The 13,837-nt window shown below is 57.5% G+C and overlaps 1 protein-coding gene across 7 annotated transcripts in view; it reads right to left on the reverse strand.

The window, feature by feature from the left end:
• Window positions 1-13,837, reverse strand: part of GSE1 (Gse1 coiled-coil protein) — a 102,023-nt gene that overhangs the window by 31,797 nt on the left and 56,389 nt on the right. Inside the window, exon 1 of one of the 7 annotated variants that reach the window (XM_071567620.1) lies at window positions 13,575-13,733. The exons of the other annotated variants lie outside the window; for them this stretch is intronic. Coding sequence (XP_071423721.1) covers window positions 13,575-13,617 — 43 coding nt within the window. The 5' untranslated portion in view covers window positions 13,618-13,733. Of the gene's footprint in view, window positions 1-13,574; window positions 13,734-13,837 lie in introns of those variants that run through there. 7 annotated transcript variants of the gene reach the window in all.

The raw sequence follows: 13,837 nt of genomic DNA on the forward strand, positions 1-13,837 counted from the left end.
TGGCCCTGCCTGTGCCAGGGCATGGGGATGGGGGCATAGGGGGACATGGGGGTCACAGTGTCACCCCAAACCTATCCAGCCATTCCCAGGTGCCCACTGCCTTACCCTGATTGCTCCAGAGCCCAGGGACATGGGGGCATGGGGGTCCCAGTGTCATCCCAAACCCATCTGGCTCTGTGGCTGGGCATGGATTGTTGGGAGGGTGTTGGTGAAAGGTCCTCTGGCTGTAAATTCTCACATGTCCCCCCCAAAACCCCTTATGGCAAACACGGAACTGGTGAAAACCTGCACTCTCCTCCTCCTCCTCCCCCTCCCAGTTAAACATTGCTTTCCTGATTCCAGGTCGGAGGATTATTATTATGTCTTTTCTTCCTTCCTAACCTACATCTGTCAAGATTGGCGCTGGGAGTATTTCTGGCCCATCCCCTGAGTCATCGTCGCTCTCGTCCCGCTCCCTCCCAGGCAGCTCCCCTTGTGCTGCCATGCTCTGCACCATGGGGTGCTGGGTGCTGCTGCTCCCACCCGTGGGGTGCTGCTCCACCATCTCCCTCCATATCAGCCAGACACCCCCCCCCACCTCACTGGTTGCACTATACAATGTCACCTATGGGGTGAACACAGCTGTGCACGTCCCCCTAGTCCGGGTGAAATTGGGACCCCCCACCCTGTGCTAGAAAAGCTTTGGGGTCACCATGTCACCCATTTCCCTCACTCCCATCTTGCTTTTATAGAGTTGGATTTGCTGGGCTCAGGCAAGCACCGGGGGACCCCTCCTCTGCTCCCCCACCATGGCATGAGCCGTAAAAATTAATTTGCAAACATGTCATTACACAATAGCTGTGCAGGCAATAAACCTGTAATTACAGGCGGCTGGGGGAGTGGGCAGGCAGGGAGAGGAGGCCAAGGAGGGGAGGGAGGGCAGACCTGCCTGCCAGCTTCGGTTTTGGGGTTTTGCCCCCCTCCTTGCTCCCTTTATTCATTATGCAAACGAGAATTGCTTCACTCCTGGAAGTTGGGCTCCACTTCAAAGGGGCGCCCTGCCTGCCCTGCCTGTGCTCCCCACCCTGCCAGCCAAGCCCCAATACCCCAAACCAGGAGCACCCGTTGCTTGGCCGGGATGGAGAAACCAAGGCACAGCGGCTGGGCTGCCCCGTTGGGAAACCCCAGTCCTTTGCAACATCAGCCCAACCGAATTATCCGCCACCCTCCTCCTCCTCCTCCTCCTCCTCGGCTCTCCCTGCTCTGCGGGCGATTGCCCTGCCTCAGTTTACCCACTTACCACCCCGCGGGAGACGGGACGCCGGGCACCGGCGTGAAACACCACCCGGCCACCCAGCAGCCGGCTCTGCTGTGCCGCGCCTCGCCCCTCGTTAGCGGGAGAGCTTGACGAGCCTGACCCAGTTCCCCGAGTGCCGGGAGGATTAATTGGTTCCTTGCTCGCGCGAAGCCGCCGGGAGCTGGGGCAGGTGCCAGGCGGGATTAGCAAAGCATGAGAGCGCAGCTCTCGGGGCCGGCCCTGCCCACACCGTGGCCATGGTGGATGGGCATGCGGCGCTCCCTGGATGGGGCCATGGGAATGGGCATGTGGCACCTCCCAGATGAGGCCCTGGGGATGGCCATGTGGCACTTCCCAGATCAGTGGACCCCCCACCGTGGTGACACCCATCCTTGGGGATGCTCAACCTTCCCATGGGTCTTCCCAAGGAATGGGACGCTGCCATGCTGGGGACATCCACCCTGCATTCCCCAGTGGGATGCCCAACCCAAGGGATGCCCACTCTAGGGAAACTGAGGCACAGGCTCCACCACATTCCCTGCAATCTGGCACCCTGGAAGCATCCACCAGTGGGATACACAATCAAGAGGAGTGAGCGGTTGCCTCCTGCCGTAAATAAGCAGCTCAGCGATGATTTCCTGCTCTTGTTGACCTTTGACTATGCAGAATAAAGACATAAATCCATATTTTAAACCCATCTGAGCGCCAGCCAGGCCCACAAAGCCATTTACAGCCTGCGATTTGGACGGGGCAGTGAGCAGGAAAGCGATGGTTTCTCGAGGTGACATTCCCCAGGAGGGAAATGAAGTGTTTTATTTGCAGATATATAGGGCACGGTCGTTCCTCTGCTTCCCCTTCCCTCCGCCCTCGGCTCATAAATAAAACATACGGCCGTGTAACCGGCTAATTACGGGAGGATGGCAAAACCCCGCCGGTCGCTGGGAAAAGAAATCAGCTTTTTAATCAGCCCACTTTCCTCCCCATCTAAGTTAAGGAGAAACGGGCATTTCGGGTGCCTGGATGGAGCCGAGACTCTCCGGCGGCTCATAGGCTCCCGCTGGGGCTGTGCACCCCAATCCCTCGAGGCAGGTTTGGGTTTGGTTTGGTTGGGGAGGGTTCAAACTGTTTTGTTTTTTTTTTTTTCCCTGGCTGGGAAAAGGATGTCTTTGAAAAGTCTAATTGTTCCTTACACATTAGATACATTAATGAGGTCTCTGATCAAGCGGCTGGCTCTCCGGCAAGGAGGCTTCAAGTAGCAATTTTCCATTTGTGTTTCAAATTTTAATGAATGTTCCTGTCTCCGGCTGCGATGCGCGGTGATAATCCGCACGGCTCGGGTCAGCACCGGAGCAGGGGCTGCCGCACGGGAGGGCTTGTACAAGGGTTTGATTTCTTTGGGGAATAGTTCATACAAAAAATGGTAATGGCAGAAGACAGTCTTCCTTCCCCCTCAGCTGCCAGAGCCTGAGAGCTACAAATCAGAGGGTTATTATTTCTTTCCGATGTCCCTAAAGTATCTTATATCTTTAGCGGAGAGTAAAGTTCAGCCTGATAAGATTGCGGCGCTGGGTGAGAGGCGCTTTCCTTTCCTCCTGCCTTGTTTTTTTTTCTCCCTCCACCTCCACCTCCATCTCCCTCTCCCTCCATCCCTGCAGAGGTCAGAGGGGTGTCCCCAGGGCCACCAGCCCACCCCAGGGCCACCTGAGAACCCCAGTGCCCCACATCCAGGGGCCAGATCCGGAACCCACCCTGCCAGGACAAGATTTGTATAACCTTGTTTTGGCATGCCTGCCATTAACTTAATTTAACATCCATATTGCCGCTACTTAATTAAATAGATGAACTCATTTTACATTTGCAAGTCTTAATTCATCCTGAACAAAATTGGCCGTGTTTCGTTCTTTCTACACTACCAGCTCCCCGGAACAAATGACTGCCTTTTGTAGTTAACTGCTAGTACAGGTTAAAAGCTAATTAGCAGCCCGGGTTGGGTGTTAACTTCCTTATTTATCACTCGGCGCCACTTGTTAAGCGAGGGGGCGAGGGCTGGCACTTCCCGCTCCCTGCGTGGGCCCTGGTTCCGCAGGGCTGGGGCCTGGGCTCCCCGGGCAGCGGTGCTGGATGCGTGCGGGATGTGTGGAGTGTGGGGCTTGGCACACCATGCATGATCCATGGTGCTCAGTGTATGGTGCACAACACATGGCGCTTGGGGCATGAGGTCCCTTTGTGGTGCTTGACACGATGCAGGACTTGGGTTGGTGTATGTCCATCAAAATGGGGTTTGGTGCATGATGTATGATGCAAGGTGCTTGATGCATGGTCCTTGGCACATGATGCAGGACACCTGGAGCTCATTGCATGGTGCTTGTATCATGGTTGGCCCCATTGCATGGGGCTGGGCACATCATGCATGATGTATGATGCACAGTGCTCGGTGCATGGGATGCTCAGAGCATGTTGCATGACACACAGTGCTTGGCACATGGTTCATGAAGTTCTTGGTGCATTGTGCTCAGCACATGGTACATGATGTACAACATGTGGTGCTTGGGCACAATGCATGGTGCTCAGTGCATGGTGCTTGGCACATGATATGTGATGCATGGGACTCGGTTCCTGCTGCTTGGCACACAATACATACATGTGCATGATACATGGTGCCTGGCATGTGATGCATGGGGGTCAGTGCATGGTGCTCAGCACATGATGCACAACACATGGTGCTGGCACACAATGTATGGTACCCAGTGCATGGGGTTCAGCATGTGATGAACACGACACACGACATGGCACATGGCACATGATGCACGACACATAGTGCCCAGCACATGACACTTGGCACATGATGCCCAACACATGATGCTTGGCATGCAATGCATGCCAGTCTCAATGCATGCATGGTGCTCAGTGTATGGTGCTTGGCACCAGATGCAAGAGACATGGCACTTGTCACAGTGTGATGTGTGGTGCTCAGGGCATGATGCATGGTGCTCAGGGCATGGGGCTCAGGGCACCATGCAGCACACAGCAGCACCTCAGGGCAAGCCTGGCAGCACCCAACCATTGCCCAAGCACACCAGGAGAGCACCTCTCCAATTCACCATCTCACCACACCACCATGGGCTCTGCCATGCCCAGCACAACCTCCCTGTAGATACGTGGGGAGAGGCCTCAAAGCAAACACCACCCCGGTTTTCCAAGAACTCTCCCACCCAGGCGGCTCCTGGAGTGCCCACGCCAACTGACGATGCCTGGAAGCTGCTGAGGCTCCCCACATCCCACCCACGCGTGCTCTGGCACAGCACAGCGCAGCGCTGGGGGTACGGCAGAGCCGGGGGACATGGGGCACCCCGCTGGTGGGGCGGCTGGGCAATGCTGAGCCTGGCAGGAAGCCGCTCCGGGAAGGCTCATCTGGTTTGACTAACAAATCGCTAACTGCCTCCCCCGAGGCAGGTGGAAGGAAACAAGCGCTCCCTGGCTGTAAACAACCCCCTCCGGCCCCCTGCTTCCCACCCACGGCCCCCCACAATTCCCCCCCCCCCGAGCACTGGCCAGGGGCAGGTTGAGACAGAAAAGCGCTTGTGCAACACCCCCTTCAAGCTCTGACGCAAGCCCTGATGGAGGGACGGGTCCCCCGCAGCCCCTGCCTGGAGTCCAGGGACGCTGGCACACCGGGCAGGGCATGGGGTGACGCAGAGCTTGCGCCAGCCTCTGCTGGCCCCACGGGACAACACCACGCCAGCACCTGCCACAATGTCCTGGATGCTGATGTGACTCAAGGGCAATGCCTGATAGCAACGAGGGGCAGCAGGGGGCAAAGCCCACCAAGCCAGTGACGCTGCGAGCAAGAGCTGGTGCACCTCAAAGAGCAGTGTGCCTGGCAGACGAGACCTGGTGGCATTTGCCATCACTGGTGATGTCCAGACCCAGTAACAGGGACCTGGCAGAGGTGGCATGGGGACAAAGTGGCAGGAGGGGACTGATAGGCATCTACCTGGCCCAGTAAACCGATCTGCCCCCACCTGCTGAAATAACAGCGAGAGGAGGCAGCTCTGGTTACCAGCAGTGCCAGGGGCCGGCTGGGTGCCAGCGGCCTTGGCTGAGGGCCAGGTGGCTCCACAGGCACCGAGCGGGGACCCCTGTCCTCCTCCCTTCCCACAGGCACCACACGGAGCTGCTCGTCCCGCTCCCCGGCGTCACAACCCCGCTGAGCTCCCTCCCTGCCCGGTATTTCAGGTCTGGCACCCAAGCTGGCGCCTTCGGGAGCCAGCGGTCCTGCAGGGACATCACCCCTGCCCGGGGCCACCACCGTGAGGATGACACAAGGCTGTGCCGCGTAGGAGCAGGAATAATTCCCTGGGTTATCCCGAGCGGTTTTGGCTGCATCCACTTGGCACACAGGGGTCAGAGCCCAGGAGCACCAGGATTAGGAGCCACCATGGCCAAAAGCAAAGCCTGACGGCTGGATCCAACCCCTTGGGGAGGAGGAATAAGCACTTGCTCCCCCCAGACCCCATCAGAACCCCATCCCAAATCCCTGCCATCAGCAGAAGCGAAGGAGCGGGGCCGCACGGAGCAAGGGTGATAGATAACAGCCCTCTGTGCCGGCGAGATAAATAGCCCCAGCAGCGCCAAGCTGTACTCGGCCAGAAGCTAATAGGGGCTGTCAGGGCGGTTTAGAGGAGCAGAGCATCGTTTCGGGGCCCGGCTGGGAGGACGCCGAGGGGAAGTGACAAGGAAGCTGAGCAGAAAGCGACAGGCAGTACACAAAGAGCATGTCCTCTGTAAGTGGCGATAAACCTTGGAAAAAAAAAGAAAAGCTAAATCAGTTGTTTAGCCGATGTACCACATGCTGACAGGGCAAATGTGAAGGCTTTTATGGCCACATGGGTTTTCATTTGCAGTTATTCATAGCGGAGCTGGGCGCTTTATCTCACTTTACATTATGTGCAACCACAATGCAGACACTTGCACCGCAACGCATTGCCTCCCTGGAAAATATTAATATGTAAATGTCAGGCTCGGAGGGCAGCAAGGGAACAGTGAGGGAATGGTGAGGGAATGGCGAGCAGAGAGCAGGCTGGGAGATAAAAAACCTGCCCTGGAAGGAAGGGGGGCAAGCAGGACTCCCTGCCTGCACCCACGGGTGTGCAGGAGAAGGAGAGGCAGGGGCACAGACCTGCACACACACATGTTCACCTGGGATGGAAGCGTGCAGTGGGGAGCTTGGCGTGCACACAGTGTGTGCACAGCGGGTGTGTATGTGTGTGTGCACACATGTGTGCACAGTGCACACCCTCAGCACAATGGGACGTGTGTGTGTATGTGTGCACAAACGTGTGCACCACATACAACCTCTGCAGAGAGGGCTGCATGTGTGCACACAAGTGTGCACAACGTGCATCACCAGCACCTCTGCAGGACAGACAACCTCAGTGCACTGATGTGTGTGTCACACACCCATGTAACACCCCTACAACACATACTTGTGCACCCTCATGCCCACCCAACAGTCTTTGCAGTGTGGGGACCCCCACACTCCATGATGGCCCCAATCCTCACTCCCTGGAGAGCCACGTGTGTTCCAGGAGAGCCATGCCCATTCTGAGAGACACATGGTGAGGCCATGGGCCACGCTGGGTTGGGAGGAAGCCCTGGCCGGGTGAAGCGCGCCGGCGCGGTGTGCCAGTGCCTGCACAGCCCCATTGGGCAGCGCTCCAGCCATGCCTGCTGTTCCCGGGCTCCGTTCCTCTCCGAGAGCCTCCAGCCCCGGGGTAGTGCCAGACTGACAGCCTGGAGGCTATTTATTCGCAGGCAAAGGCAGCGGGAGCTGCTGGCGGATGCAGCCGCCTTTGTCCTACAGGGGAGTTTGCTCCCTGCCTCCTGCCTGCCCCCTACCCCCCCACATTTTTCCACCTCCACACCCCAATGCACCATTCAAACCCAGGGAGGCACTTGGGAGCAGAGGGCGGGTCACAGCCCAGAGCTCACAGCCCTGAATGCCCACTGTGCCACAACAGGACTTGCCACAAGGCCTGGACACACAGGGATGCCACACAGATGCTTACACTCACCCGATCTCCAGCACCCCTTGGCATCACTGACTCAAGCCAAGGGGTTGGAGGTGACACCCCCAATGCTGGTGGGGGCAGGAGGAGGGCGGGCACCCAACCCCAGGCTTTGCTCCCTGGCACTGTGCCAGCCAGGGTGGGGCGCACCTCCGAAATGTGACCCCCCTTGGCCGTTACCAGGAGAAGCACTGGCAGCCAGCGCTGGCACCGGGACAAGCCTGGGAGCGAGGTGGCCCCCCAGCACCTCAGGGAAGGGAACAATCCCTGGGCATTTCTTTTTTGGCAGGCCCCGGGTGCCCCCCTCTGTACCCCCCCCCCCCCCCCCGTCCTCCTCCCGCGCTCGGGCGCGGGGATACAATTAAATCAGTGTTCTGCTAACAATCTGCCAGCTAATAAGACATTTTCCTCCCTCTCCCTCCTCCCCCCCACTCCACCCCAATCCGTGTGTGATGGGAGCGCTTTGATATGAGAGTGGACTCTAATGGGTTCGGTGTAAGGGAGCCTTAATTTATTACGTGCCTGTAATTGATGTTTGTATAAAGTAGCTCTTACAGCTCCTCAGAGCGGGAGATGAAAAGCAATCAGTCAGCCATTTGCCTCGAAAGGAAGGAGAGAGGAGAAGACAGACAGCGAGAAAGAACCAGACATACTCATCAAGCCTGGAGAAAAACCCAGAAAACGAGGGAACAAACAAAATCACCGCTGTGCAGCCTCACCAGCGGCTCTGCCACCACTGGGTATCACCACCAGCATCCCTGGGTATCACTGCCAACATCCCTGGGTACTGCTGTCAGCATCCCTGGATAGTGCTGCCAGCATCCCTGCATAACACTGTCAGCACCCTTGGGTATTACTGCAAGCATCTCTGTGCACCACTATCAGCATCCCTTGGTACCACCACCAGCATCCCTGGTACCACTGACAGCATCCCTGGGTACCACTGACAGCATCCCTGGGTACCACCCTTAGGTACCAATACCCCCACCCCTGGGTACCCCTGCCACCCCCTCATCTCAAGGGCCAGATCCAGCAGGGATCCTGTGGGTGTGCAGCCTTGTGGAGCCGCGCCAGGGCAGGATGTGGCCCCCTCCTGCGCTGGCCACACGCGCAGGGCTGATTAGGCTGCAGCAGCCGGTGCTGAGCTGCTCTAATGACGGCGGGCGCTGGGGAGTCACGTGCCGCCCAGCGCTGGCTGGGGAGCCGTACGTCACCGGCCCCGGCAAAAAATCGGTGCTAAATTGAATCAATCCATCTTGGAAATGGCTCTTGTCAGCCAGTGTCAGGGAGAGCGTCTGCAGGAGAGGGATCAGGCGGGGGCAGGCCGGCAAGGGCCAGGCGGTCGGCACTGCTGCCGCGGCATTGCTGGGTCTCTCCTGACCCCCCTCTGTATGGTGGGTATGGGGGTCTTCCTGCTCTCATGGGGGGCAGAGCATGGCATCCTCATCCATCCAGTGGGAAAAACAGAGCCTGGACTGCATTGCACTGTGCCATGCCTCAGTTTCCCACACAGGGCATGCTGTACTCCCCACCTGGTGAAGGAGGGCAGCTCCACATCAGGAAAAATCTCAGGAGGGCTGAAGATGCCACAGAGCCCATCTGCACCCCAACACCGTGCCCAGGGCAGAGTATGCCAAGCTGGGAAGGATGTTTCTGTGCCAGGGAGACAAAGACACTGGCACTTGACACAAATATAGATGGATCCTCTGTGTAAGGACCCTGCAGCCTGGCAAATTAAAACGTAGCGCAAAAGGGGGCACGGAAACAGCCCCTGTGATTGATTTTCCATCCAGACATTCAAACCAACTGAATATGTCACCCAGACAAGCCCTCAGAAAGCAGCAGCAAGACCAGATTTATCCTCCACTTGGACCGGAGTGCATCAATCCCTACCCATTGCTGGGAAATGGCTTAACGTCCCCATCTTCCCACCATGGTGCCCATCCCAATGCCGGGACAGCGGGTGGGATGGGCACCATGATGGGAAGATGGGGAGCAGGAGCCATCACCATGCCAAGAAAGAGGATCCAGAAGAAGGGACACATACTCAGGCTGCTAACGAAGGCAATTAGAGGGGAAAGCATCCCTCGCGCCGCTTCTCCTAATTAAGAACCATCCAATTCCCCAACCCGCCTGTTCCCCGGCTCCGGTACAGCCTGTTATTTACCTGCAGCTAATAGGTTGGGCGCAGCTAATGATAGTCTTGTATCAAATGGCTGGATCTTGGCTTCTGACAGCTTTAAAGACCCGTCTCGGGGACACGAGGGTTTCTAATTACGGGGTTCGTCACGGGAAGGCTGGGTTCAACGCCAGTCACTCTCCCCGGGTGACATTTCTGCCCGGATTGGAAATCTAAACACAGCCCAGCCAGTTAAGGTTAAAAATACGGTGCTTGACAAGACAAGGGATCATAATTTGGGTCACCGCCGGGTTTAATTAATTGGAATGGAGCAATCAAAGCACGCCGTGCAGTAATTACAGCCTGGGTTGGGGCAGGGCTGGGGGAGGTGGCTGAAGGGATGCGAGGGGATGGTCCCCACTGCGGGGATGGGCAGGGAGGGCATTGCCCTCACCCTGGGGTGCAGGCAGGCATCGCGTGCAAGGAGCTGGCAGGGCAGGGAGGGAGATGCAAAGGAAGTGCGCTGGGAGCTTCCAAGCACGCCATTCCCAGAGGATCACACACTGGCCCCAGATAAATCCTGACCAGGCAAAGGGGGGTCCATCCCCAGTGCTCCCATTCCCACAGTGCCACACGGATGCAAGCCCAGGTTCCCAGCCACCACCGCGGCTCTGCTGGGGCTGCGACAAGTGATTTATTTTCACCAATTACCAGGGCACTTTTCCCTTCGCCAGGACCATGCTTAATTGATTGGAACTTATTGAAAACAAATTAACCAGCACCAGGGCACAGAGACCTGTTTATGGCTCCTCCGTGGGGCAGCAGGGAGGACACATGAGTGGCTGCAGCATGCAGGTGATGAGCAGTGGGATCAGGAGGAGGAAGGTGGGACAACACAAAAATCCCCCAAATATCCCCTTTTGCTGCCCACTGGCTCCTCAGTGATGGTTTTTGCTGATGGAAGGGGAACTGAGGCACAGAGCAGCACGGAGCACAAGTGAAACCACATCTTGGCACTTCTTAGCTGGGAAAACTCTCCATGGCATGGACAGGACAGAAATGTTCATGCCCACACCACCGCCCCGGAGGAGGGATGCTCACGACGGTGACCCCATTAAGCGAACCCAGCTAGCATTAATTTGACCCCATCCGCTGCGCGCTAATCAGCTGTAACCGTGGCACCCAGCTCAATCCAAATTGATTTACCGAGGCTGGAAATGGATACAAATGTGATTAAAGGCTTTTTATTTTCCATAGGTCCTCTCTAAAATGATTTAAATCAATTGCTACGTGCAGGGTCCTCTTCCTCCTCCCTGGCTGACCCCATGGCGCCGTGGAGGAGCAAAGCAAAGCCCCTCTGTGGCGTCGCAGGGGCGGACGTGGAAAAAGCAACACCCCACTTTCCACACCTACCCCACAAAACCCACAAAGAGGGGAGCAGCACCCCAATTCCCCCCACTGACCCACCCACACCCCTGGCTGCACCCCTCACACCCCTCAGCGGCGGGATGCCGGCGCGCCGGGCGGCCCTGGCGAGCGATCAAAGCCCATTAGGCTGAGCGCCGATGCGCGCCCGTTGTTCGTCAATTATTCAAACAATAATTGCACCCTTATTTAAAGTCTAGTCTTGCGTGCGCGGCACTGCAGGCTGCCAAGGCCCACGTTAGATTTACACCCCCGGCGCGCTCCCGTCGCCAATTAATTAAGCAAACACATTCCTCTGCACGCTCTCAGGTGTACAACCTGCCCGGTTCAGGTTCATCCCGGCATCACCTGTGTGGCCCCACCTGGGCGAGGGGTCACAGCCATATTAGGGCTCCCCGTTATTAGGATTTCCCTGGGGAAGAGGATGGCTGCTCTCGCCCTGCTCCAAAGCTGATTAAATATTAAGCAATCCCCTCATCTACACTTCCCTACAAATTTCCCCTTTTGAAAGAAAATGGAAAGATGGGGAGGAGGGGGCTGACACCAGCATGTGTTATTAAGGGCCCCCCTCATCTCCCCCCCAGTACCTAACGAGGGGGGAGGCTGGGAGTGACAGTCACCAAGAGGTCAATTCATTCATCTGGCCATGTTATTACAAGTCCAAATTTATTGTCACCGGGCCACATTAGCACTGGCACGGAGGACGCGAGGTTGCACCCCTACTGAATAAGCAGATAAATGAAAGACATCTGGAGAGCAGAATGAAGGGGCAGATTATTAATGCTGAAATTTAGAAGCCAAGGTCTAAGCCACGAATCCATCAGCGCAACCAGTTATGTCCAATAAATTAGGAGAGATAAGGATTGAAGGATGGTATATTAAAGGCAACATTCATTTCTGAACTGGCACAAGGGCTTGCAGGCGTCAGGGTTAACCCTTGGTGGACAGGGATGCGATGGAGCTGGGGAGGCAGTAGTGGGGGTACGGGGTGCCCTGGTGATGGGTCCCTGTGCAGAGCCCACCCTGCCACAGGCTGCCTAATTCAGGGTTGTGATCAGTGATCACAAGTGAGTGTGAAGAAGGGTGCACAACAATGGAACCTGCAGGATGATGGAGCCTTCAGGATGACAATGGCATGTGCACACATGTGGGAGAGGCTGGCATGGGAGAACACGGCATCCCCTGGCCACTGGACAAGGAGCACAGCAGGTCCCCAGCCCTTCCCACAGCCTGTCCATCCTCCCCAATTAAGGGAGGCCTGGAGGGTCTGCATGGCTCCTTGCAGCATCTGTGACCTCTGTCCCTGGGCTGGGGTTCAGCTGGCCCAGTTGGTTCTTGGGGGACTCATTGCCAAGGGGGACGGGTAAGGATTAAGGGGACAGAGCCTGTCCAGTCACCCTAGCTCCAGGCCGGAGAGATGTTACCAGGAACTGTCCCCTTGTTCCTCCTGCCTTCAGTATCTGTCTGTCTCCAACCAACAGCCCCCACCCCTGCCATCCCACCCCATGCTGAGGTCCCACCACACCTGCACCTCCCAGCTGTATCTGCCTCAGTTTCCCTTAGGTCATCACAATGGGATGGCAGGGTCTGGCTACAGAGGACAATTTGGTCCACATCCTGCTGGCCCTGGGGGTGATGCTGCAGCCTGGCACCCCCATACCTGTGAGCCAACCACATTGGGTATACCCCTGGGGAAAGCAAGGGGACACAGCGAGCCAGGGACTCATGACCTGCTCAGTAACACAGCCCTTAGCATGGCCCTGGAGGCATCTCCAAGGCATGATGCCTAGACGGGGAAAACTCAGGATTGTTTTGCACCCAAGCAAGCAGTTTGTGGGGGTGACTGCACAGCAGTGTGGACACCCACTTGTGTCTCCCACTGGCACCCCACAACTGGCATTTGGGAGGAGAGACGTGGCTAAAATGGGGAAATGATGGTGAAATGGGGGGTTCCCTGATGCTGGTCACTCCTGGCCTAGCAGCAAAGGGGTGTAGGGCAGGAAGGCACACAGGGACCCCAAAAATGACCTGGCCCCCATAACACCAACCAAGCCCATTGTCCAGCCCCAAGGCCACCCAGAACTCACACAGCTCCAGCCTTCCCAGTGCTCTCACCCATTTGGGCCTTCCCAGCGTTCCCACTGGTTTCAGCGTCTCTCCCCTCCCCACGGCGGCTCCCAAGCAAATTTCGAACAGCCTCATCTGGCATCTGAGGGATTTGGGATTTGTTTAAGCTCTTTTCACCCGCCAGACTTTAATCGGCGCATTTGCCTGACCTCCAGCCCTGGTGAAACCACGTCTGTGCCGGCAGTGCCGCCGGAGGGTCCCGGCTCGGGGCGATTCCCAGCGCCAAAGCCCAGGGCTGCCCCCAGGATAGCTGGGATTAGCTATCAAATAACTTTGCATTTAAACCCTTTTTAACAGGGCTCGAGGTCGGGAGGGTAAGGGCAGAGGTTAAGCCTGGCCGTGGCCGGGCACTGACCCCACAGAGGGGGACGCCAGGGAGGGGACAGGGCGGCACGCGGGGTCACGGGGTGCGGGACCCTCACCCCAGCCATGCCACCCACCCGCTTCCCCTTGCATGGTGGGTTCAGGGAGGGGGCGGCTTGCAGGGACCCCATGGTGGGGTGTCCCCACAGGAGGGGGTGTGCCCACAGCCCCCAGCCTTGCCACCCCCATCACTTACTGAGGCTCTGCAGCAAAGATGACCAGCTCTTCATCTCCAGCATGGTGGGGGTCCTGCAGCCCCCTCCCCAGGCTGGCACTCAGGCTGCCAGGGGGGGCGGGCACCAGTCACACAGCCCAGCAGTGGGATGCACAGCCCCGGCGCTGAGCCGCCAGCGGGTGACAGCAACCATTTTATTCCCTTTTAACTCTGCCTGCGTGGCTCCAGCGCGCTCATCCTCCCCCTCCCTGCCGCCCAGGCTGGTCCGGAGTTGGGGAGCTTTG

This window comes from Pithys albifrons, chromosome 12 (genome assembly GCF_047495875.1).
Source record: "Pithys albifrons albifrons isolate INPA30051 chromosome 12, PitAlb_v1, whole genome shotgun sequence".
Classification (NCBI taxonomy): Eukaryota; Metazoa; Chordata; class Aves; order Passeriformes; family Thamnophilidae; genus Pithys; species Pithys albifrons.